Consider the following 16,047-nt stretch of genomic DNA (forward strand, 5'->3'; position numbering starts at 1 on the left):
CCAACTAATAATGTTTTGTTTACATAATTTAATTTTCTTCTTTAGAAAAACTTGAATCTTTGAGTTGTAGAAACTCCAAAAATGTGCATTTCAAAATTTGTTGCATGAACAATGCTTCATAAGTTAATATTTTCACTTGCAACTAATTTTCAAGCACCCAGATAATAACACATCAGATTCATAATTCACTGTGAGGAATTTTCACAATACAAAGATTAGATTCTGAAGAAAACAAGTAAATTATCTCAACAAAAGATTGTAGGTCGGCAAAGCTGTGTTTAGGTTATTTCAAAAGTTTGAGTTTTGAGAGTTTGAGCTTGAATCAAAACTCTAAAATAAGTTTTCTCAACAGAACTGATTAAATGTAAATATTAAAAAAAATATTTCATGTTCAGTAAAGTTCCTATTAATTAAAAAATCTGAATTTAAGTTTTACTTTTTTACTTCTTATTACAATTAATTAATGTGGGCATTTCGTTTTACAGTGCACTGTCTATCTGCTTTATACAATGTTGAACTAAGCCACTGAAAATGGATTTCTCTGTAACCTGCAAAAAAATAAATAAATAAAACTGTACTTCTTAATTGTTTGTGTAAATAAATGTGAGCATGTTACAATTTGATCACCAGTCTTCTTGATTACTTTTCTTAGGTGACAATAAAATGTGTCAGTTGATAAACTTTTCATTGTTACATTTATAATAAATGTTGAAATAAAGATAATCTGCATGTGGCTTTGCATTATGTAATTTGATTATAAATCAATACTTTGTCACAGATGTGATACTTACAATAGATTAGATCTGTGCAGCCACATAAAAATTGAATGGAGTTCACTTGTGATCAGAAACCTTTGAGGATTTTGTTGTTGTTTGAGTCACGACACAGGGATCTAAGAATATCTAAGAAATAACCACATGGAGTCAACACACCGTAAACTTCTGTTATCAGTTAGACTGTGAAGGTCTTTCAATTTCTAAACTTATCATCTTTAGAGAGCCACTTCCCCGCTCTCTCTCTGCACCTCTGGGAGCACACCTGCAGCAGTGAAACTTTGTAGAAACCGTCTGAGCTGCAAATAAACTTCCTCGAGGCGAGAGTTTCATCTTTCACTGCACATATTTGCGTCTTAGCATGTAGCTGACATACGTACTGCAGACACATCCTCACAGACATGGAAGCATTTCTCATGAAACCCCACGATGATGCAGGATAAACACAGAGACATGAAATAAGAACAGTAAATGTGGAGCATGCTGGATACAGATATGTCAGATACAGAGGAAGTATATTTATGCCTGGTGTATTTGTGTGCACTTGTGTACCTAACAGGGAGCAGGTTTTAAAATGACCAGGGGCCAGTATTTTAAAACTTTTAATCTAGATCAGCTAGAATAGGATTAAACCTCAAATTTACTCAAATCTCCACTCCTTCCCTTTGAAAAGAATATTTTGTGTAGAATCTTAAGATAAGTGAATATTGGCATTAACATAAATAAGATTTTTTACAATATATAAAATGTAGAAAATACTAAAACGTAACACTGAGCTTTGTGTCTGCTGCCTGGTCATTAGTCAGTTAATTGATTTTAAATTCAATCTTTAATCAATCATCGGTCACTGTCAATCCATTAAGTTCCATCTTCCAACTCTGCATTAGTTCAGAGTTGTGGTAGACAGTATCTAAACAGCCCTGGATGTGTCTGTAAGCACAACAAAGACTAGAAGACTGCAGCACATCTGACATAAGACAGACAGACAGATGGAGGAGCATGTACTCAACGTTACTGTGAATGAATGATATCAAACTGGTAGAGGAGGAAACACAAGTTGACCTGATTACTGTTCACTCCAGTAACTCTGTTACGACTGTTTCTTTCTCTTTAGTTCTGCTTCATCCTCTCATCAAAGTTGTAAACACTGACACCTGCTCTGACAGGAGGGAGAGGCGGGGCCCTCGTGTTCCTCGCAAGGCCCTATGCATCTTGTGTTGCGTGCATATAGGGCCGACAAGTTTCTTCTGACCTGAAGCAGACAGTTTTTTGTTTTTCTTTATCAGGTTTTCAGTATCTGAGTAGCAAGATTCTCTGCTTGTCTTTAAATTCATGTAAAACTCTAAACTTTTTCATGAATTTGCAGTAACAAAGATGTGCTGCAAGTGGATCCTGTTACTGCCTATTACACAATGTGCACTAAGAGCTGTGACCATGAAAAAGGCAAGTGATTAGTAATCTGGTAAGAATCCTCACCATGAATATTAAATGTGTTACTTAGTTGTAGCCATAAAATTATATTTAAAACAAAACATGTGTCACAATACTCTTGAGTTTTGCTGGGAATTAACGTTGAAGGATTGTTTATACTGTGTTTCAGAATCAGGCCTTAATGCTGGATCAGTTCCATTTATGTTGTATGTCACAGAACATCTTCTACAACCAGCTCTGAAACCTCATTATAATTAACAAAAATACTCCAAGTGTGTAAATCAAATCTTTTCCATTAATATCATATTTTATCTATTTTTTCAGCACTGTGAGGAGGAGTCAATGCAACTCTTGATCACTGCCATCTTTTTATTTATGTCTTTGTTTTCACTGGCTCAGATCACCTGATTGGCCACAAAAAAATGCAGATGAAAGGTTTGGATATCAATTCAAATTGTACTCAGTACTCAACTATGATTTTGAAAGTAACTGAGTAGATTACAGGGTGAAAGAATACTTAAGTACAAGTAATAGTACAGACTTGAAAATCTACTCATAAAAGTACAAGTGCCCCAAAAACTACATAATTACAGTAATCTGAGTATTTTTTTTATGAATGTTGTATTTGATTATCATAGTTAGATACTTATTTGCATGCAAAGTAAAACTTTAAAAGCTTTTCTTAAAAAAATCAAAATCATACAAACTGCAAATTTAAACATTCAATGTTGCTTTGATATTTCAATTTTTCTCAATCAAGCAGAGTTAATTGTTGTCAGTAGTTATATGATCTATTGTTGATTCAAATGTGATTAAAATTTAAATTTTGTTTTATTCTTGCCCACTGCTGACAACACATGTCCCCTGAGTTTACTGTGCAGGAAACAGTGTTGGGTTTTTGTATGACAGTTTATCATTGTGATGGGCTGGTGGGCACTGTGGTACAGATCCATACAAAAACCTAAGATCAATAATCTTACACTCCTACATTCTTGTGATGGAAAAAAGGACAGGACAAAGTCATTTTCAATGGAATGTGAGGTAACTGCTGTGTTTATGATTTTTAATAAGCACATTAGTAGTTAAAAGTTAGTTAATTAGTACTTTAAAGCCACAGTTGGTACACAGATGTAAATGTTATCTTCCAGTAAATCTTAACTTTAAAAACAGATAAAGAATCAAAACAAAAGACATGTTCACAGGATGACACCGGGGTAAAATACTGACCAGGATCTCTGTGTAATTCAAACACTTTATTGTGGTTTGAAGACATTTTTCTGGTCTGTCAGGTTTTTGTTCAGGCAGTGAGTGGAGCTGCAGCACTGTGATGCTTATTTTGACTACTGGGGTAAAGGGACTCAAGTCACAGTAACTTCAGGTAAGTCTCATTTCAACTAATATTTTCACTGTCTAGTTTATTTTTATTTCTAAAATGTGATTATTTGTGGTACAGAAGTTTAACTCGAGGTCTTATTTAGGTTTAAACTGATGTTGTACGGACTAGAAAACAGACCAGACAGATGTTTTGAATGCAACTGTTTCTTAGAAAGCTTTAGAAAAAGCTTCTTTGGCATTATCGCTTAATGCAGGAGCTGTTTTTTTGTTTTTTGTTTTTTTCTTTAATCTAGTTTTATTCAGCTGGATCGCAGTTGCGTCTGATGAATGTCTGCCTCTTTTTAATCTTCCTATTATTGAATATATTTTTTTTTTACCATGGAAATTAATTATACACCATACTGTTCTGCCTTTTTTAAAATAGAAGTAGATCTTAAAATAGGAATATTTTATTTTTGTGTTAAAATACAGGGTCAGTATTTGTTTCAATTAAACAAGTGAAGACTAAACAGAGACATAACTAAGTATATACTTTTATAAAGTGTGGAGTCGATAGTTTGTTTTGAAATAAGACAGGGACTGTATGCATTTAAACTCATGTTCAGTTGTTAATTATCTATTGAAGTTTTATGGGAATCTTCTCACATCAAGTGATCTGTAATTCTTCCCAAAAACTTTTTTAGGGTTTTAGATTTGCTGTTAAACAAAAAGGCGCAAAATATGATCATCAAATGTGATAAAATAGTTACATGTGCACAGTTAAGACATGAAGATTTTATAGTAGCCTCATAGTGTTTTATTTATCACATATGAAAGAAAATGTCCTCATTATTATTGTGCAAACTGCTGTCATAGTTGCTAGTGTTAATCATTTTTCTAGTCCATTATATTAACATTAATTAAATGTCATGTATTCTTTTATTAATAACTATTAAAAATAAATATATTTTAGATAAAACAGGAGTCGTTCCTGCAAAATGGTGAAGACCGATTCGGGTTTTCAGTTTGTGAAATTTTTACATTCTCCTCATTAATGATTGGCGTTTTGATGTGAACAATGAATTTTTTTTATATTAGACACAATGTGTTCAGTGTTAAATAAATTAATACGACACGCTAAAAATAAGTTTCAATAAATAAATGATTTTAAAAAGTAAAGAAAAAAATGTTAAATCATGAGCTGAGTTTTAAACATTTATTGAATTAGTTGACAATTTCATCCATATAACACAAGTATTGTATTTGTATGATTATTTGTTAAATATTCAACACTTTGGTGCTCCATTTTTTATTCTGTATTTTAAAGATTCAACCAATATTTTAATCTTTTAAAAAAGCATTTGGTTATCTGTAATCATTTATGTTTAGTCTATAATTGTGTATTTTGAATGTAAAGTCTCTCGAGATAAAATCAGTGACTTTAACCCAAAGAGATTTTTGCAGTCGACTGATGTCAGAAATGTGAGGAAAAAAATGTAAATCTTATTAATTATATTGCACAGAAGACTGCTGTATTAGAAATACTGTTTCTGTGAGCTGAGCAGATGAACAAATTTTTTTTTTACAAAATTTATTATTCATTAAAATGATCTTTTGGGCAGATCTCTAATCTCTCCTCAGTTTTATTATGCAAAATAACAACAGTCACAGTTGGTGAGGTCGTATCCTGCACATGATTGTTTTTATTTAGTATTATTAAGAAAGACATTTAAAAAGGTATTTTAAAGATGCCATTGCTGTTGAGGAAGGATGAAGATAATTTTATGATTCTGCAGCAGCATTTCAACATAAAAATGACACAGGTTCTGTTTTGTTATAGTGATTATATGCTGACACAGTAAAGATAAGAAAGAAACATGTTATTCTCACTAGTAATATTTCTAATCAGCCTTAAGATAAGTTATTGATCATGTGTTCTTGAATTTATCTATATTGGTGTTTACATGTTTCCTCTTCCACAGAAACAAATTCGCCACCAGTTGTGTTCCCGATGGTTCAGTGCAGCACTGGGTCTGACAGTCAAGTCACTGTTGGTTGTCTTGCACAAGACTTCTTCCCCCAGAGCGCAACTTTTCAGTGGACCGATGACAGTGGGACCAGCCAGACTTCTGTACAATATCCTCCATTTCAAAGAAACGACAAATATATAGGAATCAGTGTGATCAAAGTGCCAAAATCTGACTGGGATTCAAAGAAGTCTTTCAGTTGTTCTGTGACTCACCCTGCAGGCTCCGGCAGTGTGAAACTGCAAAAAAGTACGTGATTTTCAACTTACTGTCACTTCTGTTTGTCCTGTTTACCCTTATCTGTCTGGTATTTTACACTTTTTTATTTCTAAAAATCCTCAATTGAAACATATGTCTTTTTTTCTGCTCTTTCTTCCACATGTTCAGAGGATCCCTCTGTCCCTCCAAAGGCCTCCTGTGACGGTACAGTGCTACTACAGTCACACAATTACATAATAGTGTCATAGTGTACGCTGTTAGTGACATTATAGTACAAAACATGAGAGTTTTAACTGTCCGACTGAATTTCCAGATGTTAAGAAATAGTTTTCTCTGCTGCTCTCTTTTCTGTAGCTCCTTTCACAGTGACACTGAAACAACCAAGTGCCAAAGAAATATTCAACAACAACCAGGCAAAAGTGGAGTGTGTCGTTACTGGACAAGATCAGACCATTGTAAATGAAATACAAGTTACTTGGAATGTTGATGGAGTAAATGTGATTGATGGCGTTACAGGAAGAACAGTGTCAAAAGATGGTCAGTACAGCAAAACCAGCACGATGACTCGCAGTCGCACTGACTGGCAAGGAGTCGACAGAGTGCGCTGTTCTGCCAGTAGAAATGATATGACTCGAGATGAAGAACTGACTGTCCACAGAGGAGGTACGTCACTCAGTGATGGACACTGATTAGTAGAACAGAAATCTATTATTCCATACACCATATTCACATGACAGCTATTTTCCCCTGACTTCAAATTTAAGACTGTTGTGTTCCAGGTTACAAGTCATACAACGTAGAGTATCTGACAAACTTTTATACTTTTAACGATTCCTGATTGACCAGCAACTTAAAAGACAATGGGCAGTGAAAATCCAGAGGGATATTGGGCCATATTTCAAGCCAAAGCAACATAACAACAGATAACCAATTGGCTATTGTAGCTAACGCTAGCATCCAGCCACTTCCTAGTTACTACTACTAAGTGTGACATGAGATCATAGGTAAGGTGAAAATAAATTCTTGGATGCATTTATTTAATCTGGAATTGAAAACACTGGATGTAATCAAGCTTGTAATGTAAATACCATTCTTATATGTATACTATCGCTGCATAAACAAAAAAAAAAAGTCTGGACACAGCCCTGTAAATGGAGGCAGCTGACCTGCACACACAAACATGTTATAATCTATAAATCTTACATATGAACCTCCCTGCTAAACTGAGTATTTCTTTCAGATGGAAGTAAACCAAAAGTGACAGTCCACGTCCTCCCAGACGAGGTCATCCGACAAGGAGGTGCAGCTAAGGTCGATCTGGTGTGTCTGGTCTCCAGTCGCAAGCAGCAGGATTTCTACATCGCCTGGTTAGAGCACACAGGACTCAGGACTGGCTCCTATACAGATGGCATTAACTTCCCCCCACAGAAGAGCCAAGACGGCTATGTAGCTACAAGTGTTTACACCACCGACAAATGGAACACACATAAGTTCGAGTGCAATGTCTGGGCTGCTGGTAGCAACGAGTCCTTGAGACAAGAAGTGTCCAAGGCCCAGGGTAACTCAATTGAATGTCGCAAATAGCAGCTTTAAATGTAGTAGTTTGTGCTCATGTGTTGTTGCATCCCTGTGTGTTCTCTCTGCCATGTGCACTCTGTGATCTCATCAGTCTTTGTGATTGTAACAGTAAGAGTCATCATGTCAGTTTAGTTTTGTTTGCCGTCATGTTGTGTGTCAATCTGTCTCTGTCACGATGTCTAACAGCTTCAGAAGTGTGCTGACTGTTCTCTGCTGCTCTCTTTTCTGTAGCTCCTTTCACAGTGACACTGAAACAACCAAGTGCCAAAGAAATATTCAACAACAACCAGGCAAAAGTGGAGTGTGTCGTTACTGGACAAGATCAGACCATTGTAAATGAAATACAAGTTACTTGGAATGTTGATGGAGTAAATGTGATTGACGGCGTTACAGGAAGAACAGTGTCAAAAGATGGTCAGTACAGCAAAACCAGCACGATGACTCGCAGTCGCACTGACTGGCAGAGAGTCGACAGAGTGCGCTGTTCTGCCAGTAGAAATGATATGACTCGAGATGAAGAACTGATTGTCCACAGAGGAGGTAAGTCACTCAGTGATGGACACTGATTGGTAGAACAAAAATCTATTATTCCATATATTATATTCACACGACAGCTATTTTCCTCTGACTTCAAATGTCAGACTGTTGTGTTCCAGGTTACAAGTCATACAACGTAGAGTATCTGACAAACTTTTATACTTTTAACGATTCCTGATTGACCAGCAACTTAAAAGACAATGGGCAGTGAAAATCCAGAGGGATATTGGGCCATATTTCAAGCCAATCTATAAATCTTACATATGAACCTCCCTGCTAAACTGAGTATCTCTTTCAGATGGAACTAAGCCAAAAGTGACAGTCCACGTCCTCCCAGACGAGGTCATCCGACAAGGAGACCCAGCTAAGGTCGATCTGGTGTGTCTGGTCTCCAGTCGTATGCAGCAGGATTTCTACATCGCCTGGTCAGAATACACAGAATCCAGGACTGGCTCCTATACAGATGGCATTAACTTCCCCCCACAGAAGAGCCAAGACGGCTATGTAGCTACAAGTGTTTACACCACCGACAAATGGAACACACATAAGTTCGAGTGCAATGTCTGGGCTGCTGGTAGCAACGAGTCCATGAGACAAGAAGTGTCCAAGGCCCAGGGTAACTCAATTGAATGTCGCAAATAGCAGCTTTAAATGTAGTAGTTTGTGCTCATGTGTTGTTGCATCCCTGTGTGTTCTCTCTGCCATGTGCACTCTGTGATCATGCATGCGACTCCACCAGCAGCGTTGCAGAAGCGTTTTAGCAGCAGAGCGTTTTGCCCGTCTGATTATGTTTACTTGCTCTGATTTTGTTGATTAAGTCCTCTTTCCTTGCTCTATGTGCTTCTACCATGGATAAGCATGCTACGTAGTTAAATTGTTTATTTTCTGTCTGTCTTTATGATCGCGAGTCTGCACGGGGTCTTGTATTTTGAAAATCAACCAGATTCTCCCCTGTTTTCCGTGCCTGACTTCCTGCCCGTTCGACCTGCTCTGTGTCAATTGACACGCCATCCGTCAAAAATAGACTTGCTGTATATCGTCTGCGGCGCGGAGCGCTGATCCGCTTCTGTGATGCTGCTGAGACGCGCCGCGGCGCTTCTGCAGTAAATTATAGCGTTGACTATAATGGCAATACCGAGTGCCACGGCTCTATGGGGTGCCAAATGTAAAAACTTGATTACAGTTTTCAAACTGATATATTTTCATTATTTAGTTTATTTTCTTCACATTTAGCTCACTTTACACACATTTGAGACATAAATTATTTAAAAATTTGGATATATGTGAATGAAAATGAAATATTAAATCTAAATGTTAAATCTATATCTAAATGCTAAATCTAAATCTAAATGCGAAATCTATATCTAAATGTTAAATCTATATCTAAATGTTAAATCTATATCTAAATGCTAAATCTAAATGTTAAATCTATATCTAAATGCTAAATCTAAATCTAAATGCGAAATCTATATCTAAATGTTAAATCTATATCTAAATGCTAAATCTAAATGCTAAATCTATATCTAAATGCTAAATCCAAATCTAAATGCAAAATCTATATCTATGATCAGGGATCAGTGGAGTTTCAGCAGTAAATGGTTGCAGCTAATGATCTCGCGATATTTTCACACGCGCATCCATTAAGGTATATAGGAAGTCTCGCGAGATCGACGACATATTTACATACTACCTGCTACATGCTACAATTGACGTTTCGGCTAAAAACATGGTGTAAATGGCGATTTTTGTGGTTAAATTTTAATGTCGCGGCTCGCGGACACTTGGATTACACCACACGAGCAGGATGTAGATATTTTGTGTTTGTTTTGTGTTCTTTTTTTTTTTACATTTACATTTGATTTCCATTCACTGCCATTTTACTGGATTTGGCTGCAAGCTTGTGGGCGTGGTTGAGAAGGGGCGTAGGATATTTTCTAAATATTTAGCTTTACACTCGGCGACCCATTTAGATTTAGATTTAACATTTAACATTTAGATATAGATTTAACATTTAGATATAGATTTAGCATTTAGATTTAAATTTAGCATTTAGATATAGATTTAACATTTAGATATAGATTTAACATTTAGATATACATTTAGATTTAATATTTCATTTTCGTTCACATATTTCCAAATTTTTAAATAATTTATGTCTCAAATGTGTGTAAAGTGAGCTAAATGTGAAGAAAATGAACTAAATCTTGAAAATATATCAGTTGTAATCAAGTTTTTACATTTGGCACCCCATACTTTTGTGCTATGAGCCTGTTCGTCTTATTTTTATTTTAGAATTTCATTGATAACTTCTGTTTGTCCTGTTTACCCTTATCTGTCTGGTATTTTACACTTTTTTATTTCTAAAAATCCTCAATTGAAACATATGTCTTTTTTTCTGCTCTTTCTTCCACATGTTCAGAGGATCCCTCTGTCCCTCCAAAGGCCTCCTGTGACGGTACAGTGCTACTACAGTCACACAATTACATAATAGTGTCATAGTGTACGCTGTTAGTGACATTATAGTACAAAACATGAGAGTTTTAACTGTCCGACTGAATTTCCAGATGTTAAGAAATAGTTTTCTCTGCTGCTCTCTTTTCTGTAGCTCCTTTCACAGTGACACTGAAACAACCAAGTGCCAAAGAAATATTCAACAACAACCAGGCAAAAGTGGAGTGTGTCGTTACTGGACAAGATCAGACCATTGTAAATGAAATACAAGTTACTTGGAATGTTGATGGAGTAAATGTGACTGATGGCGTTACAGGAGCAACAGTGTCAAAAGATGGTCAGTACAGCAAAACCAGCACAATGACTCGCAATCGCACTGACTGGCAGAGAGTCGACAGAGTGCGCTGTTCTGCCAGTAGAAATGATATGACTCGAGATGAAGAACTGACTGTCCACAGAGGAGGTACGTCACTCAGTGATGGACACTGATTGGTAGAACAGAAATCTGTTATTCCATACACCATATTCACATGACAGCTATTTTCCCCTGACTTCAAATGTAAGACTGCTGTGTTCCAAACGTAGAGTATCTGATAATCTTTTATAATTTCAACGATTCCTGATTGACCAGCAACTTAAAAGACAATGGGCAGTGAAAATCCAGAGAGATATTGGACCATATTTCAAGCCAAAGCAACATATAAGATAACCAATTGGCTATCGAAGCTAACGCTAGCATCCAGCCACTTCCTAGTTACCATTTAAAAGTGTGACATGAGATCATAGGTAAAGTGAAAATAAATTCTTGGATGCATTTATTTGATCTGGAATTGAAAACACTGGATGTAATCAAGCTTGTAATGTAAATACCATTCTGATATGTATACTATCGCTGCATAAACAAAAAAAAAAAGTCTGGACACAGCCCTGTAAAAGGAGGCAGCTGACCTGCACACACAAACATGTTATAATCTATAAATCTTACATATGAACCTCCCTGCTAAACTGAGTATCTCTTTCAGATGGAAGTAAACCAAAAGTGACAGTCCACGTCCTCCCAGACGAGGTCATCCGACAAGGAGGTGCAGCTAAGGTCGATCTGGTGTGTCTGGTCTCCAGTCGCAAGCAGCAGGATTTCTACATCGCCTGGTTAGAGCACACAGGACTCAGGACTGGCTCCTATACAGATGGCATTAACTTCCCCCCACAGAAGAGCCAAGACGGCTATGTAGCTACAAGTGTTTACACCACCGACAAATGGAACACACATAAGTTCGAGTGCAATGTCTGGGCTGCTGGTAGCAACGAGTCCATGAGACAAGAAGTGTCCAAGGCCCAGGGTAACTCAATTGAATGTCGCAAATAGCAGTTTTAAATGTAGTAGTTTGTGCTCATGTGTTGTTGCATCCCTGTGTGTTCTCTCTGCCATGTGCACTCTGTGATCTCATCAGTCTTTGTGATTGTAACAGTAAAAGTCATCATGTCAGTTTAGTTTTGTTTGCCGTCATGTTGTGTGTCAATCTGTCTCTGTCACGATGTCTAACAGCTTCAGAAGTGTGCTGACTGTTTGAAATAAATGTTGCATGGAGAAACTTGTGTTTCATGTTCGTGAATGATTCAGTATTTCAAAAACAAGCTGAAAAAAAGAGCACAAAGTCACATTAGTATGCTGCTCTGTTCCACTGTTCAACTGTACACACAACATGTGATCAGAGAGTGAAACATGTTCAGATCTAGTTTATGAGCACTATTCAAGACAGACAAAGAGTTTATCTTAAAAAAAAACTTTCTTCACACACACACACCTCTAATCTAACCACCTATACCTCACTGTTCTTTGATTTTCCTTTAGAATCAGGATTGAGTTTGGCTCTGAGTTGCTCAAACGCTCCTGTTGAAGAGGATGAGTTCAGCAGTCTGTGGTCCACAGCCTCCTCCTTCGTATCCCTCTTCATATTCTCTGTCCTCTATAGCATGACATTCAGCCTGGTTAAGGTAAACATGCAGACCTTTTCTGTATTTCAGTTATACTAAACACTGTATAGAGTAGAACACAGGATTTATACGTTCACTGAAAATAAGAAAAGAGTTTGACCGAGAACATTACAGGAAATAAAGAGCATGTGTGAACAATAAAATATAAAGATTAGACAAATTTTTGATTAACTCATCTTTGCATAGTTTTTTTAAGGGTCCTCACCGACAAGAAAGTGCAGGAGAAGAAAAAAATTCCAATTTGCTGAGACAAATTCACGTTAAAGTTGGTGATTTTCTGTCTATCCTTGTGATGGACTGCCAACTTTTCTAGATTTGCTCACTTTCTTGCCCCTGTAATGTGAAAAAGTGCTTCCATTTAGCTGAATGACAAAACAATCGATCAAGAAATCCATCATCAACAATACTTGAAAAGTTCCTGCTGGTGAACAGCTCTATAATACAACAAACCTTGTGTTAAGATTAGAAAAACAAAACCTGTGATATTACAGGTTCATTGTGTGGATTTTGATGGAGACGATATGAAATGCTTCACTTTCACTTCACTTTCTGTTCTGAACAGAATAATCTAATCAAATTGTCGTAGAATATCAGCAAATCTGCTCTGCTGAAGACACACAGATCATTTTGGTGTTAATTCTCCAGCAGGGTGAAACTCCAGATTGAAGTGATCCATCAAACCTCAGCATTGTGTAACAATCTGCATTTAATAAATGAATATTATACAAATATATATTTTTAATTGTTTGATGTTTTCTTTCCAGATGAAGAAACAATAAAGGATGAGATGGATCTACAGCACTGATGACTTCAGGTCCTCTTTTGTTTTTTGCCTGTTTTTTTAAACTAAACATATTTACAGAATATGTACATATATAGACACCTCCCATTGCAACAAGTTAACACAATTAAAAAAACAAGAGAAACAACAGTTTTTATAAAGTTTCACCAACTAATAATGTTTTGTTTACATAATTTAATTTTCTTCTTTAGAAAAACTTGAATCTTTGAGTTTTAGAAACTCCAAAAATGTGCATTTCAAAATTTGTTGCGTAAACAATTCTTCATAAGTTAATATTTTCACTTGCAACTAATTTTCAAGCACCCAGATAATAACAAATCAGATTCATAATTCACTGTGAGGAATTTTCACAATACAAGGTTCGATTTTGAAGAAAACAAGTAAATTATCTCAACAAAAGATTGTAGGTCGGCAAAGCTGTGTTTAGGTTATTTCAAAAGTTTGAGTTTTGAGAGTTTGAGCTTGAATCAAAACTCTAAAATAAGTTTTCTCAACAGAACTGATTAAATTTAATATTAAAAAAAATATTTCATGTTCAGTAAAGTTCCTATTAATTAAAAATTCTGAGTTTAAGTTTTACTATTTTACTTCTTATTACAATTAATTAATGTGGGCATTTGGTTTTTACAGTGGACTGTATATCTGCTTTATATAATGTTGAACTAAGCCACTGAAAATGGATTTCTCTGTAACCTGCAGAAAAAAAAATAAATAAAACTGTACTTCTTAATTGTTTGTGTTAATAAATGTAAGCATGTTACAATTTGATCACCAGTCTTCTTGATTACTTTTCTTAGGTGACAATAAAATGTGTCAGTTAATAAACTTTTCATTGTTACATTTATAATAAATGTTCTGTAACAGAAATAAAGATAATCTGCATGTGGCTTTGCATTATGTAATTTGATTATAAATCAATAATTTGTCACAGATGTGATACTTACAATAGATAAGATCTGTGCAGCCACATAAAAATTGAATGGAGTTCACTTGTGATCAGAAACCTTTGAGGATTTTGTTGTTGTTTGAGTCACGACACAGGGATCTAAGAATATCTAAGAAATAACCACATGGAGTCAACACACCGTAAACTTCTGTTATCAGTTAGACTGTGAAGGTCTTTCAATTTCTAAACTTATCATCTTTAGAGAGCCACTTCCCCGCTCTCTCTCTGCACCTCTGGGAGCACACCTGCAGCAGTGAAACTTTGTAGAAACCGTCTGAGCTGCAAATAAACTTCCTCGAGGCGAGAGTTTCATCTTTCACTGCACATATTTGCGTCTCAGCATGTATCCAGGCGTGAAGCAGCTGACACACGTACTGCAGACACATCTTCACAGACATTGAAGCATTTCTCATGAAACACTACGATGATGCAGGATAAACACAGAGACATGAAATTACAGCAGCAAATGTAGTGTGTGCAGGATACAGATATATCAGATACAGAGGAAGTACATTTATGCCTGGTGTATTTGTGTGCACTTGTGTACCTAACAGTGAGCAGGTTTTAAAATGACCAGGGGCCAGTATTTTCCATCAGAATTGACTAGAATAGGATTAAATCTACAATTTTGGTATTTCAAAACCAGGATATGTGATCCTACAAAACTGGAATGCAGATTTGGTAATCCAGTCCTACCCAGAATCCAGATCAAATGTCTTCTGGGGGGTATCTTAAAACCCAAACAATTTTATTGCAAAATTTCAGTATAATCCTGATCCCACTGGAAGGGTTAATTCAGTATGGATTCAAGGTGTATGTAGGACACACAGCACATACTGAATTATTCTTGGAAGAAGTACAAGAACGATTGAACACTTAGTTGAGGGTCTTTGAATGCCCGCAACCTTCATGGAAACCCACAGTGTGCACGCAACGTAACTCTCGCCCGTATTGTGCTTCATAATATCACTGAACAACGCAAGCTTCCTCGCTGCAACGGAAGAGGTGATCATTCACAGCCCCAAACAGATGGTCCTGACCCACCAGCACTACAAGCACATGGACCAGCTGGACTGTCAGTGAGACACACCGAGGGTCTTTTGATCAATAAAAGCAGTAGTATGCTGAAAAAAAAGTCCAGCATGTTTCATACGTTTCATACCACTACTACTGTAAGGTTTACGAGTCAAGTTAATTCATATATTTTAGTAATTTGCTAAAAAATATATTTATTTGCAGCAGCATTGTTAAAAACAGTTACATAATTGGCTGGATGTGCCTCTTTAAATCTTACATACATTTATCTCAGTCTCAGTCCTTCTAGCTTCCCATTGGTTAGTTGAGAGAGATGTGACCCAGAACAAGGAAATGCAACCAGGGAAATGTTGTTGTTGTGAAGCTGCTGAAGTGTATAGAACAGTAAAGTGCTGCCATCCTACTGTTTATCTTCAACAAGAGTGATCCAGCCACCACACACTGAATGGTCACATTACACTACTAGTACTACTACTACTAATAATAATAACACATTAAATTTATTAATTTGATAGTTAAACCACGGATAAATATAGTATCCAGCAAATTGTTACTGTCGAATAAAAAAACACTAATCTCCAAAATGTCAACTTTCCAGGAGCTGAGAAAAATAACCATGCATTGTCAGATGATCCAGTGGCTTTGTGAATGTTTTGTTTGGCTTAAAGAGATAGTTCACCCAAAAATGAAAATTCACTCAATATCTACTCACCTCTGTGCTGATGTGAGGATGAGTGAAGCTCTCCAGTTCACAAAACACTCCCAGAGCATTAGAGGAAAACAGCACTGCAGCCAAATCCAGTACAATTGAAGTGAATGGTGACCAGTTTTAAAATGTAAAAAAAGAACACAACAAAAACCACAACATGTCTCAGTACTGCTTGTGTGGTGTATCCAAATGTCTGCAAGCCACGACATTAAAATTTGACCCAAAAATAT

At 36.2% G+C, this 16,047-nt stretch overlaps 3 protein-coding genes across 3 annotated transcripts in view; all 3 read left to right on the forward strand.

Moving 5' to 3' along the window:
* The window catches only part of LOC146310009 (immunoglobulin mu heavy chain-like), a 97,990-nt gene that overhangs the window by 43,626 nt on the left and 38,317 nt on the right, over positions 1-16,047 (forward strand). The window lies entirely within an intron of this gene.
* LOC146310011 (uncharacterized) lies at positions 5,977-7,543 on the forward strand. The gene is made up of 2 exons (XM_084745284.1): positions 5,977-6,427; positions 7,005-7,543. Exons 1-2 carry the CDS (start codon positions 6,325-6,327, stop codon positions 7,346-7,348), a joined length of 447 nt encoding a protein of 148 aa, XP_084601410.1. The 5' UTR covers positions 5,977-6,324; the 3' UTR covers positions 7,349-7,543.
* Positions 10,334-11,914, forward strand: LOC146310012 (uncharacterized). The gene is made up of 2 exons (XM_084745283.1): positions 10,334-10,793; positions 11,353-11,914. Exons 1-2 carry the CDS (start codon positions 10,691-10,693, stop codon positions 11,694-11,696), a joined length of 447 nt encoding a protein of 148 aa, XP_084601409.1. The 5' UTR covers positions 10,334-10,690; the 3' UTR covers positions 11,697-11,914.

This window comes from Lutjanus erythropterus, chromosome 19, assembly GCF_056507025.1.
Source record: "Lutjanus erythropterus isolate fLutEry1 chromosome 19, fLutEry1.hap2, whole genome shotgun sequence".
Classification (NCBI taxonomy): Eukaryota; Metazoa; Chordata; class Actinopteri; order Lutjaniformes; family Lutjanidae; genus Lutjanus; species Lutjanus erythropterus.

Coding starts and splice junctions, on each gene's coding strand:
- LOC146310012 (XM_084745283.1), top strand. CDS start 10,691: ATGACTCGCAATCGCACTGACTGGCAGAGAGTCGACAGAGTGCGCTGT. Junction 10,794..11,352: donor ACTGACTGTCCACAGAGGAG/GTACGTCACTCA, acceptor TATCTCTTTCAG/ATGGAAGTAAACCAAAAGTG.
- LOC146310011 (XM_084745284.1), top strand. CDS start 6,325: ATGACTCGCAGTCGCACTGACTGGCAAGGAGTCGACAGAGTGCGCTGT. Junction 6,428..7,004: donor ACTGACTGTCCACAGAGGAG/GTACGTCACTCA, acceptor TATTTCTTTCAG/ATGGAAGTAAACCAAAAGTG.